This window comes from Pholcus phalangioides, unplaced genomic scaffold (assembly GCF_987345545.1).
Source record: "Pholcus phalangioides strain wild (caught in Gottingen) unplaced genomic scaffold, Ppha-v1.0 ptg000001l_1, whole genome shotgun sequence".
Classification (NCBI taxonomy): Eukaryota; Metazoa; Arthropoda; class Arachnida; order Araneae; family Pholcidae; genus Pholcus; species Pholcus phalangioides.
Window position 1 is genome coordinate 11,125,808 of NW_028301594.1, and position 17,390 is coordinate 11,143,197.

Below are 17,390 nucleotides of genomic sequence, written 5' to 3' on the forward strand. Positions count from 1 at the left end.
GAAATTCCATCCATTTTTCCTTACTGAACTTAAACTCAGGTAATTTCTGGTTGCAGGAATTCAAAAAAAATGTGGTTCATAAGTAAACTCTGCTCAAGCCGAAAGACATTTCAAAACGCCATGCAGTGTTCATTTCATTCTTTATTGGTCGGAAGCAGAGAAAATCTTCATTGATTTTTGAGTACCAAATGGGTGGGTCGTCTTCAAGTACCCAAATAGTGGTATTTGGTACACTGAACAGATGCAGTGATCAAAATAAGCTTTTGCTTTTTCATATTTACCACTATCCTTAAATCAAGGCTTCAATGTAGGTATGTGCATATTATATCAGAATACAAGTACTATACATGTATCAACAAGGCTTGACAAATGGGAAAAAAATTTAGGCGCCAGCCAAGTTTTCTAAAATAATTAAAGTTAAAACTTAAAATAAAGTTCTCTTTTGGTCCTAAATAAAGATTTTATACCCCTTCTCCTGTAAAAAAGCACACTGTCATGAAATCAGAAAATTTTGTGTCATTTGCCATTCATAGACTCCAAATTAGCAATCATGCACAGAAAATTTTAGGCACTAATGCCAATTTTCTAGTCGTCGTGGTGACCTGGCACCTGGGATTTGTCTCAAGTCGTGGTATTAAATTAATATGCATCCAAGTGACAATCAAAGTGATTTTTTCAAAATATTTAAGTTCTAAAAAAAACCCAATTAAAATGATGAGTAAGTATTTTATAAAACAATCAAGAAAATAAGAAGAAAACCTACCCGTGTTCATACAGGATTCATAAAGAAGGCTTGCCTTTTTAAAACTATCACTCTTCTCAACTTTAATTGGATTACCAAATAATTCTGAAAAAAAATCAAATGAAAAAAATTATTATAGCTAATAAATATCAACAGATCTTTTCTATGCAGCAGTGGCTCTTAACTGTGCTGCCTCATCCTCAACCAGGTCGTGTTGCAGTGTTTCTAATAGATGGCTTTATGGTCCAGTAAAGTTTGGATTGCAAAACTAGCATAAACCAGATATTTTTTGTCCCGATTGTGATTTAGGACTTTGCTTATCTCAATGTTTTAAAATTTATCACAGAAAAGCTGAGTTTTGAAAAGAAATAAAAATGTAAGTATTAAAAAATGCATGCTCTTTTCATCCATTTCTATAAAGTGTTCTTTCCAGTTCAGCTAGTTGTTCGGGAAAAAGTCAATTCTAAGTAGAAATGCCATTTTTTCTCTGTAATTAAAAATTAGCATAATTTAATAAATACAATACATGTAACAGTTTTGACTGCAGATTGGCATTTTTGTAATTGATTTGAATAAAAAATTGTTTATAAAAAATGTGCTCATTTTTGGATACGATGGCAAAAAAGCAAAACTGCTAAGTGGTTAAACACTGCTACAAGAAAAAAAAAGGAACTTTCAAGTTACCAAGAACGTTTTAACAGAACGATGGGGGCTTTTGATGTTAAAACTGGTGTTGGTTATGTTGAATGGGTTCCAGTTTTTCATAATAATGCACACTCTCAATAGTCTACAGCCACTAATTTTTGTATCAAATTTTTGTATTTATTTTTATTTATTTTCCTGTTGTATTCACAATATATTTTTACACAGTTATTTGTTACATTTATATCATCATCAAACATCAGTGGTTTATATGTATTGATCTCAAGAGGGTGAACTTCCTACTGGGACACTGCTACTTAACTGTACATGTGTTGTGAACCTAATGTGAAGTTTGTTTCTGTGTAATGCTTGTTATGCGTGGTGCTGCTATTAGACATCAATTTTTCTAACTATGAGTGAAGTGTAATGATTGAGTACTTGTACCATTGTAGGCCTGTTGCTCTCAGTGGCAAGACTTTTTAACTGGGAGCAGTAGGCCTATAACAGTACAATTACTCAATCATTACCCTTCACTCATAGTTAAAAACATTGATGGCAGATGGCGACACTGCACATAACAAGCATTACATAGAAAGAAATTTCACATTAAGTTCAAACGCGAACATGCACATTCCAACATTTAACAGTTCTTTAGAAATTCAATGGAAGAATGTGTATGAGGTACATGTACGGTTAAGTAATAGTGTTCCAGTGGGAAGTTCACCCTCTTAATATCAGTACACATAGACCACTGATGTTTGATGATGATATAAATGTAATAAATAACATTGTGAATATAACAGGAAAATAAATTAAAAGTAAATGTAAAAATTTGATGCAAAAAATTTGCGGCTATTGACTATAGAGAGTAAGCATTATCCCAAAAACTAGAGTTCATTCAATAACCCCCCCCCCCCCATCATCCCCTAAGATCATTAAAACTTCCTTGGTAACTTGAATTTTTTTTTTTGTTGAGCAGTGTTATTAGAACTATCAAATCTCAGGACTTTTCATTCCCCTATTGAGGTTTGCTTGAAAAAAAAATCTACAACCATTACTTTGAACATAATGGTCATCAAATAGTTCATAAACGTTACATTGTTTAAAAATAAATAAGATATGAAAGATTAATTTTCCTTACTTTTTATTTGAACAACAATATTGTCCATAACTTCATTGTAAACATCATATTTATCTGCCCCATAACGAGCATATTTGTGCATTTGATAGTTTCCGCATGCAAAAGAATAAAAATCATCGCAAGGGTCAACAGAGTTGTCCATATAATTCAAAATGCGAGAAGCTACAATAAGAAGAAAAACTGAGATCAGAACACATACAATGTACATTAAATTCTTAAAATTATCTAACAATACAATAATGGATGTGCAAACAGGGCTGCAACTAGATGCTTGGGCAGCTGAGACAAGCATGAACACACTTCTAATATTGAAGGTGAGGTTAATGGGCAAAATTTGTAACACCCCCCCCCCCCCGGTCCAGTACTTGAGGAACCAGACCTGCATGCTATCCCCTAGTTGCGGCCCAGTGTACAGATGTAATTTCAATCAGATGAATCTCATTGTAAGTACATACCAATACTTATGCATTCTTTGGTCAGACAGAAATCATCTTCACAGAGCATTTCATCGTCAACGAAGGGTGCTAAGAAATTGAAGGTTCTCAATTTATAAATGTGCATAAAAAAGAAATAAAATAAAACCTAAAAAGTGAAGAAAATATCGTGGTTCAATGCTAGTTTCAACTATTTTAACTTTTAAACTTCTCCCATTGCTCATAGATGACGAGCTTGCTAAATCTCTTATGGCAGAGTTCGACGAATACCATGATTGCCATGGCAACTACTATTGCTTAACCATGCATGCACCTCATACACATTCTTCTCAGCAGAATTTCTAATGAATCTGTAAGTGTAGGAATGTGTGACTTCTAAGTTCTAACATTTATGTTGTCAGAGCTGTGATTGTTAAGTTCTTGCTGGTGCTACTATCTGTCTCCCATATTTTGAAGTGACGATGGTAAATGCTTGAATTTTTGTATGGCATGGCAACTAAAAAAAATTGGCATTGGTGGGTCCACACCTGCTGAATCGATTGAATTGGCTCATTTGAACCATGTTCATTCTCTGCATTTTTTGGTCCTTTGTTTTATGAACTACATTCTGATAGTTCTACCTTTATGCTTGCTTTTGCTACATTTTTTCTTTCAAACTGAGCACAATTGTGGCTTATCACCATGGCAATTTACTACAGAGTGAGTTTTTCCATGAATTGTGTACCTAACAGTCTGAGTGGGTATTTAGTGTCGTGTGTGAATTTTTAGTTCTGCCTCTACATTTCAAATTTTGAGTGAAGTGTACCATTGAAGGTCTGCGGCAAGACTTTTTAATGAGGAGACCAGCTTGCTTTTACCTACAGCAAATCTTGGTTTATTAAAAATTTTGTCATACAAGAGGAAAAACAAGGATTTTTTGAGCGACTGAGTAAAGTTACCATACATTGAATTCCCGGGACATTCCCGTATTTTCCCTAATTATGGTTGCCTGACTTTTTTTTTTAGAAAAAAAGATGAATAAGATGTCCTGTTTCTGAAATTTTTTCAATCAAACCCATTTGAATTTTTATTCTTTACTAAAATCAAGGGTAAAAATTATTTTGTAACTTATAAACAATATTATGACAATTACGACGAATATTTATCTCACATATTTGTATGACGCCTTTTTCTAAATGTAGAATTCATTTCAATCCACTGTGACTTGCAGTTCTGCTTTATTTCACATTATCAATTTCAGCATTAATTGACAACTTTGCCCTTTTTTGGCATCATACTTGGTAACAGTAGACTATTTCCAATTTTGGAATTCCAACAATTCCCAGTGTTTTTGTAGAGGAAATATGGCCAGCCTATGATTGTAAGGACTATGGAATTTCCTTTCGGGAATATTACTTTTTTTGCAATGCACAATTAAAGGATTACAAGGACTTTTTTTTTTATAAAGATATGAAAAACTGGAGAACATTTTTTTTTGACTGGAAGATATTGTCAAGGCTAAAAAATTGGAAGATATTCTTGTAATTTGAAAGTATTGGCACCTATGTGAGGAACAACTTCATGATCAGATAGAAAATTTATAGGAAAATTATACAGGGTGTAACTTGACTGACAGTCAGAACTGCAAAGGGGTGAGAACTTGCCAAAACAAATGACTTTGACCATACAATGTGGGGTCAGAAAGCAAGAGGGCACCTTAACCGAGGACAAAGAATCTTTATAATCGAAAACTTCAGAACAAATGAGTGATCACCAGTTGTAATACAGGCATCGCATCGCCATACCATAGACATCTTGCTCACTTGCTTTGTTCAGCCTGGCCACCCACTGCATCAAGGATTGTCTCCATTCAATTTACTGTTCCATCACTCCTTGCTCAACCTGTCATATTTTTGGGATTCTGTGAATGGTCCAATATTTAAAGAACAATGCGGGTTAGAAAGCACTAAGCTGAAGCAGAGTTTCCTGGGGCAACCCATAGAATGCATTGAGTGTGAAAGTTGATGTCACAGAGCAATGGAATGCGTAAACATAAAGTTTGCTAGAAAATGGGGAAAACTACAATGGAGACACATAAAATGTTGATGAAAAGCATGGAACAAAAGCAGTGAGTAAAAAATGTATTTACGACTGGTTCAAACTCTTCCGTGTTGGAAAGGAAACTTTTATGAAAAAGTTTATGATGAACTGTATTTGAATCGACCATTAACAAGCAGAACAACAGAGACAATCGAACGAGTGTGACAGATGCTGGCAGATGATCTTTTATAATGATAGCAAATGAATAAGGGATGAGCAAGATCCCCTGCAGACTTCTTTTTGTTGCCTAAGCTTAAGTCATGAAAGTCCTACACTTTGTAGATGTACGAAACATCTAATCAAGAGTGACACCATTGCTTTGGGTGATTCCAAAGAAAACTTTTTTAAGTTTTCAGCAGCTTTGCAGCCATTTTGACAAAAATGTATTGTATAGAAAATGTATGTACACATACAAAAATGTATTGTACACACATTGTTAGTTGAGAGAGATTGTGCAGCCATAGGGCATCATGCCGGACTCTCATCCTGAGGATCCGGGTTCGAACCCCATTGATGGTAGTGGTGGACAGCTGAAGTGGGTTTTTCAACGAAGCGTGAATGTGCCAGCCGGTCTCATATTTGAAATCTTTCTCCACAGAGAGCAGGCAGACCTACAACACAACACTGACACACGAGAATTCAAGCATTTCCATCTTTACTTCACAAAATGGAAGACAGATGGCAGCATGAACATGAAACAAGCATAACTCTACAACATAGATACGTTAGGGGGGCCACACATTCTGGCATGTGCGATTTGTTAGGAATTCCGAAGAGAGGAATGTGTACGAGGTTCATGTATGGTAAGTAGTAGCTAGTAGAGATTACTTTGAAGGCTAATATAAAGGTATTTATTTTTATCTTCTGTTTCCTTTATTTTCTGAGACCATATATCAAACTTTTTGAGCTCACTTGGTATCACAGTAAAGGCTTTTTTGTTTGAATGAATTGTTTGCTCGGTTTTTAGTCATTAATTTCATGAAAAATGAACCAAAAACTTTTTCAAAGAGAAAAATAGAGGTGTATCTGGAAACTGAATGGGAATATAAATTGATCAGGCTGGAAAGATAGTACAGTAGACTCTCGCTGATCCGGCACATATCAGACCAAGGTGCCAGATTATTGAAATTGCTTTATTATTGGAAGTTAATTGGAAAAAGCCTATTTGAATAATACAGTAGATGCCACTTTTCAGAATCATGGATATTATCATCATTCGGGTGTTTAGACCAATATCATGGGAAAAAGTTTTGTTATAGTTACCAGAATTTTGTGGTTTATGTTGTCAATTCTTTTTCCATCAAAAGTTTTTTTTTACGTATTTTGATGGGGTTGAATCAGATCTTTCTCGATAAATTATCTCCATCAATCTGCAAGAATATGCAGGTTGTTATAACCTTTAATTGCTGATAATCGTTTCTATATACGCGGTTTGCAATGCCCTATTCTGGCAGTAGTAGCCGCTATAATCCATGTACACATGCAGTTACTTTTGCAATGGCTCATATACGAGAATAATATAATGGAGATGAAATGTAATGTAAAAATAAAAGCCCTTTTCTTCAGTACTTGGTCAATTTCTTTCAGTAGACCAGATTCACAGTTACTCGGCGGAAAGACTTTCTTAGGTTATATATGGAATGTAATATTATGAACATTAAAAAAATTATAATGTATAAAATCAACCAATCACTATCAAATTTGATGATTTCATTCAGACTTCTCATAATGGCTGAATAATAAATACAGGATTTCAGCTAAATTAAAAATGTCCTATTTCAGAGCAATATGGAAAAAGAAAATGTTGCAAACATTTTGCAACCAGTTGTGTGGAAAAGAAAATTAGAAGAGTCTGGCTTTCATATGTCCCGTTCGATTTAACTGGAGGTATGGTCAACGTATTAGCTATTTTGGATGTCTTTCGGATATAATTACCATTTGGTCATTGTTGTCAGAGACCCAGAGTCCTGATGTGATCATATTAAGTGGCATGCACTGTATAAACTTTTGAGTACAAACACGAAGCGGCACATTCTCCTCTTCCGTGGCTTGAAGAAAAAAAACGTCAGATCACAGAGAGTCTACCGTAATTTAGATGAGTGTGAAAATTTAGTTCATGACCTGTCAACTGAAATGTTTATTAGCAGAGGTAGAAATATCGTAGAAAAAATCTTTAAGCAGAGGCATTTGTTAGTCACTGTATCACTATACTGTATACTGGCTATGGGGATGCATCTTTGCAATACAACAAAAAAAAAAGAAGAAAAGAAATACAAGCCAAAAATTATTTATTAAAATATTAGTTGTCTTGAAGACTTGACAATTTACATCATTGAATGATACGCAAACTTTGAATAAAACTTAACAAAAACTTTGAATCCTTTCACCTTTTTGCCAAATTGCACATAATTTGTTTGGTTGAAAGAATACTAGAAGATAGTAGAAACATGTGTGGAAATATATGGGGGAAAAAGTAATCACATGCTAGTTTTGTACTTCTTAACCATTGTTTTTGTCAATGTCCTCATCCCAATCGAAAAGAAAGCTGTTTTTCTTCTGTCTTTCTCCCCGGAGGTAAGAAAGGGCTAAATCAGTAGCACCTCGACCGAGATGAATATACACGATCAATGCTTTCGTCTGGAATGGAGCACTCTCGTGTGCCATTATATCATTTGCCAACATCAGGGATTTAGACCACTCTCCTCTCATAGCGTAGACAAGTGCCAAGTTGTACTGCGCTACAAGTTTTACGGGAACATTCCAGGGAGGTTCTGGTTCCTGTGACTGGGCAGTGGAGCTGCTCGACTCTTCTTGTTGGTTTTCTGTCTTTACCAATGAGCTCTTGTTTTGATTGGAAAATGGAGATTTTTGATAGTTTAACGGAGCCTCCATAGTCACATACAAATTAAAATGTTCAACAGCTTCACTGATTCTGTCCATTTTGACAAGGGCCTCACCAGTATACATATGTGCAAGAAATCTCTGGCATTCTGAGATTCTTGGTTGAGACAGTAACTGTGCAGCATATTCCCGACACATGATAAAATCACCCAGCCGCAGAGAAACGTAGGAACTTGCTAGCAAGACCGAGTTTCTCAAATCTTCTACATCTATTTCACTCATACTATAACAAGGTCGAACTGGGACAGATGTGTCATTTGAACTTTTGTCAGCATCCTTCTCTTCAGTGAGTGGTGCAGACACATTTGGATCAGTTCTAGACTCGGAGAGCGATGGTTCACTTTGTGGCAACAGTAATAACAAAGCATAACGCAGTGCTGTCATGGCATAATCTAGTGTCAGTGACACAGGCAACTCTTTCGTGTTGCTCCCCGTAGGTGGCGATTCAATTTGAGAGGGTATTAAAGATATCTTCTTATGAATGCCACCTCCAACCGAAGCTCCGGGAAATTCTGTGTGCTTATTCTCTTCAGAGTTTGATTTACGCGTTTGTATGCAACATTCCGCAATCTTCAACCAAACTTTGGGGTTATTCTGAAAGAACTCTCTTACTTCCAGAAAGAGTTCGAATGCCTTTTTATATTCTTTCGCCTTGAAATAGTGCATTGCCAAATTATATGTCATGGCGACACGTTCATCTAAACAAAACATATGCAAAGGTTTTGAAGGAACGCCCCCGTTCTTCCGAGTCTTTATCTTATTCAGTTCATCAGAAAGCTCTTTCAGTCCACGTTCTACATATAAGACAGCTAACCTTGGCTTTTCCATGCCAAACATGATGCAGCCCATGTTGTTACCGTACAAGGCATGAAGGCAGTCACCAGTTTCAAGGAAAAACTCAACAGTGTCACTCGGGTATTCCATCGAATTCAAAATTTTAGCAGCTTTTTTATAATTTCCTTTTTGGTATTCCATTTGGCTCCTCATATAGTACGCAGCGATTTGTCTGGCTTTGCCACCCGATCCCATCAGAGTCTTGACTTCTCGCTTACATTGTTTCATCGATTTCATCATCGCATAGCATCGAGCTTTGGTTTGGGTTAGTCTCAATTTCTCATCTTCGGTCATGAGTGCTTCTTTGCCCTCTTCGTGCACTTTCCCAGATTTACCCGAAGGAGAAAATACAGATTCGATGTAACTGGTTACACCGAGAGCTTTATGCGGCTCGTATGCAGCGAGGTGTGCACTGGCAAGACAGAGAAAAATCTTCCGCCCAAGAGGTTCGTCCAACGGATCGAAAAGCTGAGAAATTCTTTCCAGGATGTAGACAGCCTCTTTCACTCTACGCAACTGGAGCATGACCAGCGCCAAGTTGTAAAACAGGTAACACTGCTCTACGTCATCGACTGAATCCACATCCGAATCGTTATGTTCTTGACATTTCAAGCTCATCAAATTGGTGAAAAGTTCCATCACTTTGGTGCACTTGGACATGTAGAACTCGGTGACATACACATTGTGAGCGACTTTCTTGTCTTGAGGTCGTTTCGCTTGAAGCTTGTTCAATGTCTTTAGGCACGTTTTGTAGTCGCCACGCTCAAATTCCTGCGAAGCGATTGCCGCGAGTTGGCAATCCGATTCTGGCGACGTTTTGTTGGTCATTGGCGCCGATGTCTCCATTTCTGTCAATGCTTTATTGAAAATCTGTATCGACTGATTTTAGCGCCAAAGCTGGTTAAGTGCGACACATGAAGTGACTTTTTTTGATATTAGAGTCCGTCAAAATAATATTTCGTAAACACCGATTGATAATTGTGCACTAATTATTAATTTATAAGATTTGAATTTGGCGCCGAAATATTGTAATATTTACTAGGAAAAGAGAACAACCTCTAATGTTCAGCACTTTCTGTACGAATTTCTTGTTTGAACCGTTTCCCCACAGCCGCCATCATTGAAATTTGCAAACAAATGCTTTGCATTGCCACTTTTGCTTAACAAAAAAAAAAGAAGCCTATGGAAAATGGAAAAAAATATTGAAGTACATATATGTAAACTGACCATATCTACTGAAAAAACACAGGACATTGATGATATGACCATACATACTGTATTCTACTTTGCTTACTCTTGGCATCGTTTTTGGCGATGACTTTCGATGTCTTATATTTTCCTATGTACAGTCAAACCTCGTTAGTGCGTCACCCGGTTAACACGTCACTCCGCTTCCCGAGTCACTTTTTGGAAGTCCCAATTGTCCTCAGGCAGGAACTGACACAGCTATGGCTTACTCCGTTTAACGAGTCACTCCGCTTACTAAGTCATATTTTTGCTTTCCCAAAAGTGACTCATTAACGAGGTTCGACTGTATTTCGAATTCACAATTTTTCGTTTTCTTTCTCGAGGAAATATGGTCAACGTGATGACCAATAATACCACTCGTAACGTCATTCAAAAACTCTAATGGAAAAACGTTGCAAGCGGGAAAACGCTTTAAACGGGGAATCTCGGTGAACGCGAGACCACGAGCAGGGGCGGCTCGAGAAAAAACCTTTACCATCGGTGTAATCTTACTCGTGTTATTGGAAATACTGGGCATATTCGGAATAATTGGAGGGGGGGGGGGAAGTCGAAACTAATATTTCCATAGGTTACTATGGAGATGGTGACAAATGTTTGGTGGGCTGGATACAAGTTTATGCCTATATGCCTATTTATGTGTGACCTATTTTTTTGGGGTATCCCCCCAACCACGTATTTTTGGTCGACAAAGCTTTTTTCTGCCCATTTAACTCGGATTTGGATAGTGTGGCCACCCCTGGTACCAAGAGAGAAGCAGGGTCAACCAGGCCCGTCATTTAAGGAGGCGGGGGGGGGGCGTTGCCCCCCCTCCCCCGGCTTTTGAAAATACACTAAAAATGGTATATATATACATACATTGAGTACATGTGCTTTGCCCCCCTCCTGGAAAAAGTTGAAATGACGGCCCTGGGGTCAGCCGTATATCAACATTTGCTGAAACTCGAGATTGATCAGGGGAAAAGATGAAAATTTATTCGTAACTCCAGCCAGGCATAAGAAATGAATATATCATTAATGCAAGTATAGGATATGGCAGGCCCGCTGATTAAAGACCGGAAATAAAAATAGGAATAGCAGTTCTGTTTTACAGGATGGGCAAGAAAGTCCGTAGAAACTTTAAAAATTCATAAAAACCGGAAAATAACCGAAATAATGAACGGTTCGCAGAGTTAGCATCGCTAGGTCACGGGAATTTTTTCAAGACAGGGAAAAAATAACTAAAAAAACAGCCGATAGGTGACGTTGACGTAAACAAGTCAAAGGAAATATACGCAAACAACGAACAGAATGACTCCAAATCGTTTATTACAGCAGTTGTGTTTTACTTGACCACCACCACCTCATTGCAGGTGAGTCACAAATCCAGGAACAGCAGAGTGCAGCAGGTCCACATACACGGTTTACAACGGTGAACTGCATGTGGATTAGGGGAGCAAGTTATAATCGTCTCATTTGCATATTTCCACTGATGTCGCTTGTACCAGCATCACCTATCGGCTGTTTTTTTAGTTTTTTTTCCCCTGTCGTAAAAAAATTCCCGTGACCTAGCGATGATAAAAAACCGTTTCTTTCTTTCGGTTATTTTTCCGGTTTTTATGAATTTTTAAAGTTTCCACGGACGTTTTGCTCACCCTGTAGTTACAGAACTACTGTCATTTTCAGTATACAGGTGCCATCTGTTGTAAACATGAGTAAGCGAGTATTCGACAAGAAGTCATGCGCGTGTGATTTTTTTTATACTACAAACTTTTATAGCGTAATCCCGGCCTAAAGAAAGAATTTGAGCAAGACAAAGCGACGCACCAAGTAGGTTTTACTGTAAATAAATAACACTCGATAAGTATATATACGAATCTGCTCTTTCCTCATAATTTTTAGTATTCCTTTGACAATGACGGAGTTTCCATATCTGGTAACCCTAGATTGGCATTATATATTAATCCTGTTTCTACACCTTACATGCACTCACATCCTTCTAGAGAATTTCTGACGAATTCGTGCAGAGTGAGTGTTCTTCGTGTGTATGTTCCTCGTCCTAACGTATTTATGAATTCAGAATTATGCGTGCTTTGTATTCAAGCAGTGTTGCCATTTTTTTTCCACATTGAAAGGGAAAGTGACAGATGCCTGATTTTTCGTGTTTCTGTAAGTACTATAAGACTTGTACTACTATCATGTTAGAGGTCTCTTTGTTTATGTTTTTTTTTGCAATGTGTAGTGTTACGGAAAGCTTAAACACAGAATTTGTGGGGGGGGGGGGGGTTCAAGCACCCTGAGGCTATAGGTTCTAGCACCTATAGGGAATACGTACCAGGTGTTGGATGAATTACTATCTTGTCATTTTCGTAAACTTCTGAATCTGATTGGAAAAAAAGAAAGAAAAATACTTCACTTGAACGAAATGCAACAAATTTTAATTCAAATCATTGAAAAAAATGTTTCCAGAGATGCAGTGGAACCTCCCATAACGGGCAGTCCCCGTTAGTGTAAACCTCCCATTAATTGACATTTTTTTGATTTACTATCTATTAGCTATACTCCCCGTCAGTGGACAAAATTTTCGGTCCCAAGGGTGTCCGTTATTGAGAGGTTCCACTGTATCAATCATGGTTTCGGAAGTCGATAATAATTACGGCGAAGAATTTTCCTCACCTCGATTAGATAGGCTGAACAAAATAATTACGGCAGCGAACCCTGCGAAAAGAAGAGATGAACAAATCAGCAAACATCCTCCGAACTTATTTTTCTTTCTTTTCGATCTTCTAAAGGAGAGAGAGAGGGGGGGGGGGAGAAATAGTTGTTTGAAAGTGTTTACGATTATATAAAATGAAGTTATGTGTAGAAAAACGATTTGATAAGGAAAAGCTATGGATATTCAAAATGTGAGACCTCAACAAACGCGTCTTCCGATTTTTCACGCGCACACAGTTTGGTTAAAATCGGCTATCACAATGCATTGGAGCAACATATGGGGTTGACGAACTAGAACTCTACGAAGATGCGACATGTGGTCTTCATGTGACTCTCGGACTTAAAAAATTTATTTCTGACTGAACTATTACTTATTGTACTCACAACTCGTATACAGGATGGATACTATCGACCGCCCAATACATAATTACACACGTGATACCTTGCGAAAAACTAATATATTATTAATATATATATTATATTATATAATAATATACTAATATATTATTAATTAACATAGAAAAACGTTTTCACACACAGTTTTAAGATCGGATGAATCAGAAGTAAACTATTTTCAAAAGCAGTAGCAAACCCAACTACCCGTTCAAAAACGAACCGTCTTCTCCCAATAAAACCTGTGATATGATATTCATAGTGAAGGGAATTTAAAGAAAATTATAAATTTAATTACGATGCAGTGTGAAATAGCAATGCGAAATCGATACTACAATTGATTACGGCGAAGAATTTTCCTCACCTCCATTGGAGAAATTAAACAGAATAATTAGAAAAAAATCAAAAAAACGAATGAGGGGCCTATAGATATAGAAAGTCTGGGGGGGGGGGTGCACGATGACGATTATTGTAGGGGGTATGATGATGATGATGTCAGTTCATAGAAACGTATTTGAATATAACATTAGCTGCCACTTTTCGGACATTTACCCACGAGACTTCAAGACATAAATTTCGAAGTCGCCACAATCTTTCTTGTGAAAAGGTAAAGTAAAAATTTATTAACGCGATAAAAATCAATTGCAGTCACAAAGAAATGAAAAGTCATCACTGCAACATGTAGAATTTGGTATGAAATGTGATTAGATGAGTATGAATTAACGATAGAAAAAATCCGAAACTAAAAGTATAAAGTCGCTTTATACAATAACTAGTTTGATTAAAAGTTTCTGATCGAATCGTGATAATATTATTTTACTGTTTCCAGCAGTCACCTTCGTCAAGTTTACACTCTTCACTAAAGCTTTTTACGCTTAACAGTTTCGATGAAAGTTTAAATTTTTTTCAAACAATATTGTCCTGTTTTATTGATCAACGTGTGGTCGGATTAAAACGACAGGTTAAAAGAAACGATCGCGCAGTAAACACTATGCACTGTATGCACCTTTCCTTAAAAACAATTTGACTTGAAGGAGAGAAAGTCACCACATTTTGGCAAAAAAGAAAGTGTTTGTTTTGGGAAAAACATTTTTCAAATAGATCTCTCATTTGGTTAACGCTTTACAAATCTGGTCACGAATTTGTCAGGATAGTGGGAGAATTTATTACGTAATGACAAGGTTATAACATTACGCTTCACAAAAAGAAAAAGCGTCAATCGTGAAAGAAGAAGATCAAACTTGACTTCTAACAGGATTGAATATTTCAGTTCATTTTCAAAAAGCGGCAACCCAAATTTACTTTCGTTCGGTGTTTGGCGAACGAACGCATACCAACTGTTTGTGGCAAATTTTCAAAACGTTACAACTCCCTAGGGATTTTTCTCACTTTCATTGAACGGAATTTTTCTCCTGACCGATGGAAAGTGTTATTCAACAAAATGTTGACTTCACAGATTTCTTAGATTTATATGCTTTTTAAAACTTTAAAAATTCATAAAATTCAAACGAATAGGCATATTTTTCAGAATTTTTTAGAATTTCGAGGTTTATTTTACTAACATATATCGAATGAACATTTCTGCAAAATTTCAGAATTTTCGGTGCAGTAGCTCCGAAACTGTGTTTGCTTTTGATTAGCAATTCAACGATATATTTTTTAAAGTCATTTTTGAAAAATCAGCTTCAGGGGTCGTGACACCCTTTGAAGCACCGTCACCATTATGCCCTTACAATAACATGCTAAAAAATACCAATTCTATAATATAAAATATGTTGAATAATACAGTTGCATAGATATTTTTACCACAAATGAAGCCATAATTTATATTATACATTTGATTTACCACTTTACGATCAAGTACGTAATATTGCGTCCAAACGCCAGTGGAATAAATTCAAACAAGTCTATTTGTTTTCTTTTCTCTCCTCATCACCACGAAACTTTGTTGCAAAACCCTATGAAAAAAAGTAGTTCTTTCCATCTCCGTGATGAGGAGGTAAAAATCTATTCTAAGGTTAAATAGGTTCTACTATATACATGTACATGAGAGGAGAAAGAAACAGGTAAATAAGGGGTGAAAAGAGAAATATACTTCATACCTACTATCTCTTATCTGTAAGTATAGTAATATACTCCTTTGTTTTCCTTTGATTTATTTTTTTTTCATACTATTATACTTTTTCCCCTTCCTTTTTCTAACATGCCATTACGTTAGAACAACACTATCAAAACTTGTATTGTATTTATCACCTATTCATCAAACAGGGATCATCCGAATTTCTTGGCTATCGTTTAAGCTGTGGTGGTCGAGTGGTTATAGTGCCGGACTCGTGATGCGAGGATCCGGGTTCGAACCCCACAGTGGTGGTCGGCTGAAGTTGGTTTTCTGTGGTTCCCAACTTCAAGGCGCAAATGCGAGCCGATCTCCCCGTTAAAAAGTCTCGCCACAGAGAGCAACAGTCCTACAACGTTAAATCATTCAACCATAACACTTCACTCATAGTTAGTAAAACTGGGGGCAGATGACAGCACTACACATAACAAGCATTACACAGAAACAAACTTTACGTCAGGTTGCACTACACGTACACGCACATTCCCGCATGTACCGATTCGTTGGGGGGGGGGGGTTCCGCAGGGGGGGGGGGTGCATGTGTGGTGTAGCAGTAGTAGGTAGGGGCTCGGGGATCCATGATGTTCTTAAGTCAGCCACCTCGTTGGGCAATTTGCCTGTTGTGGCGTTGTATTTGTATTTGTTTGTGAGCGAAGCGGTTAAGGGACACTTTCTGGGGTGCAGTGTTTACTGTATCACACAAAAGTATGATACAGTAAACACTTTTACAGGGGCGAAACAGAGCCTGGGTCATGACTGGTCTTATTGAAGTTGCTCCACGCTTGTGCTGTCATCTGGCGATCGCAAAGTAGTTACACAGCCTTTATACTTCAAAATAACAACAAACACCCAACAACGTATGTGAGAAATGTTATGGTAAATAAAAAAGAAGTGGCACTTTAAAGTACTGTTGCTGGTCAAAGGGTTAAATAGAGGTGTCATCCATTATTCAGAAGTAAATGAGTTCTTATTAAAAGGGAAATGGATCAGAGCATTCCTCCCTTCAAACCTCCGTCTGAGGGACACACCGAATAAGAGTAACCACCTCTATTAACTGCATGTATGACCGTACAGTAGCGTACGCAGAATTTTCTCGGGGAGGGGGGGTTCATATTTTTTTCTTATTTTCGCTGGGGGGAATTACATTTCTTTTGTACAAAAATATACCCCTAATCTCTGCTCAAGGGGGGTAGGGGTTGTACCCAAAATTTGCGTATGCCAATGTTACTGAGTATACTCGTGTTTAAGGTGCTCCCCGCCCCCCCCCCCCCACATGAGAACCACCAAAGTCGTAACACAGATTAAGGTTTGGAATACGCACTGAATTTTTTTTTCAAGTAAAAAACATGATAGGATGAATAAGAAAAGGAAAGTCTTGCCTGTTTTCCTGCTTATCTTCAATAGTGAAAGTTTCCATAATTAGTGCTTAGCTAACTCAAATATTCGTCCTCTAATGTCTGATTGGGACATCGGGGTCGCAGAAATACTAATAGAGAGAGAGAGAGAGCGTGTTATTCATCATGCTGAAAACAAATATCAAGCGCGGAAATGGGAGAAGGAGAATGGATACGAGAGAGAGAGAGAACAGGCTGATATAAAACAGCTGGTCTTTTATTGCATTCAAGTGCATCTCTTATTATAAGGCAGGGTTTCTTAACCTTTTGTGTTAAGAAACCACGTGTCTTTGCTTAATGTTTCAAAATCTTTGAATTTCTAATTATCAAATCGAAATTAAATAAAGTTTTATTTTCTAGATTTGTTTTTTTTTTTTGGTCAAAACTATTGAATGAGTGTATGGAAAAATTATTTGGGAAGTTAATTCATAATTAATAAAGTATAAGCAATGTAGTTTTAAGCTACGCCGTTGTAAAAAATAAAAATGCAATTTTGCAAAAAAAATCCTTCTGCGATAAAGGAAAATGGACATGTTTTTGATCATTGGCTAAAAATACACCAGTTGATTGATTTTGAACAATTTTCTGTGACTTAAATTTACAGGCTTGTGTAATCAACTGCATTGGGTTCACACCGAGAAGAGAACAGCGTGAAAATGAGGAGAATATGTATATATGTGATTATACTAACTATATAATGTCATATTTCATATTGTTCTGAATAATTTCCTTCACAAGTCCTTGAAATGAGCGGAGGATGAAACAAAATGCAGGA

The 17,390-nt window shown here is 36.9% G+C and overlaps 2 protein-coding genes across 4 annotated transcripts in view; both read right to left on the reverse strand.

Moving 5' to 3' along the window:
- The window catches only part of LOC149089869 (neprilysin-3-like), a 36,832-nt gene extending 20,073 nt beyond the window's left edge, over positions 1-16,759 (reverse strand). Inside the window, exons 1-6 of one of the 3 annotated variants that reach the window (XM_089253268.1) lie at positions 16,601-16,759; positions 12,674-12,783; positions 12,333-12,380; positions 2,981-3,049; positions 2,526-2,687; positions 764-847 (exon numbers count right to left, since the gene is read on the reverse strand). In XM_089253268.1, coding sequence (XP_089109394.1) covers positions 764-847; positions 2,526-2,687; positions 2,981-3,049; positions 12,333-12,380; positions 12,674-12,783; positions 16,601-16,638 — 511 coding nt within the window. In that variant the 5' untranslated portion in view covers positions 16,639-16,759. The remainder of the gene's footprint in view (positions 1-763; positions 848-2,525; positions 2,688-2,980; positions 3,050-12,332; positions 12,381-12,673; positions 12,784-16,600) is intronic. The other 2 variants (XM_089253275.1, XM_089253276.1) reach the window with 2 other exon arrangements.
- Positions 7,317-9,918, reverse strand: Not10 (CCR4-NOT transcription complex subunit 10). The gene has a single exon (XM_089253170.1). The coding sequence runs from the start codon at positions 9,617-9,619 to the stop codon at positions 7,538-7,540; it is 2,082 nt and encodes a 693-aa protein (XP_089109296.1). The 5' UTR covers positions 9,620-9,918; the 3' UTR covers positions 7,317-7,537.
- Positions 16,760-17,390: the final 631 nt, after the last annotated feature.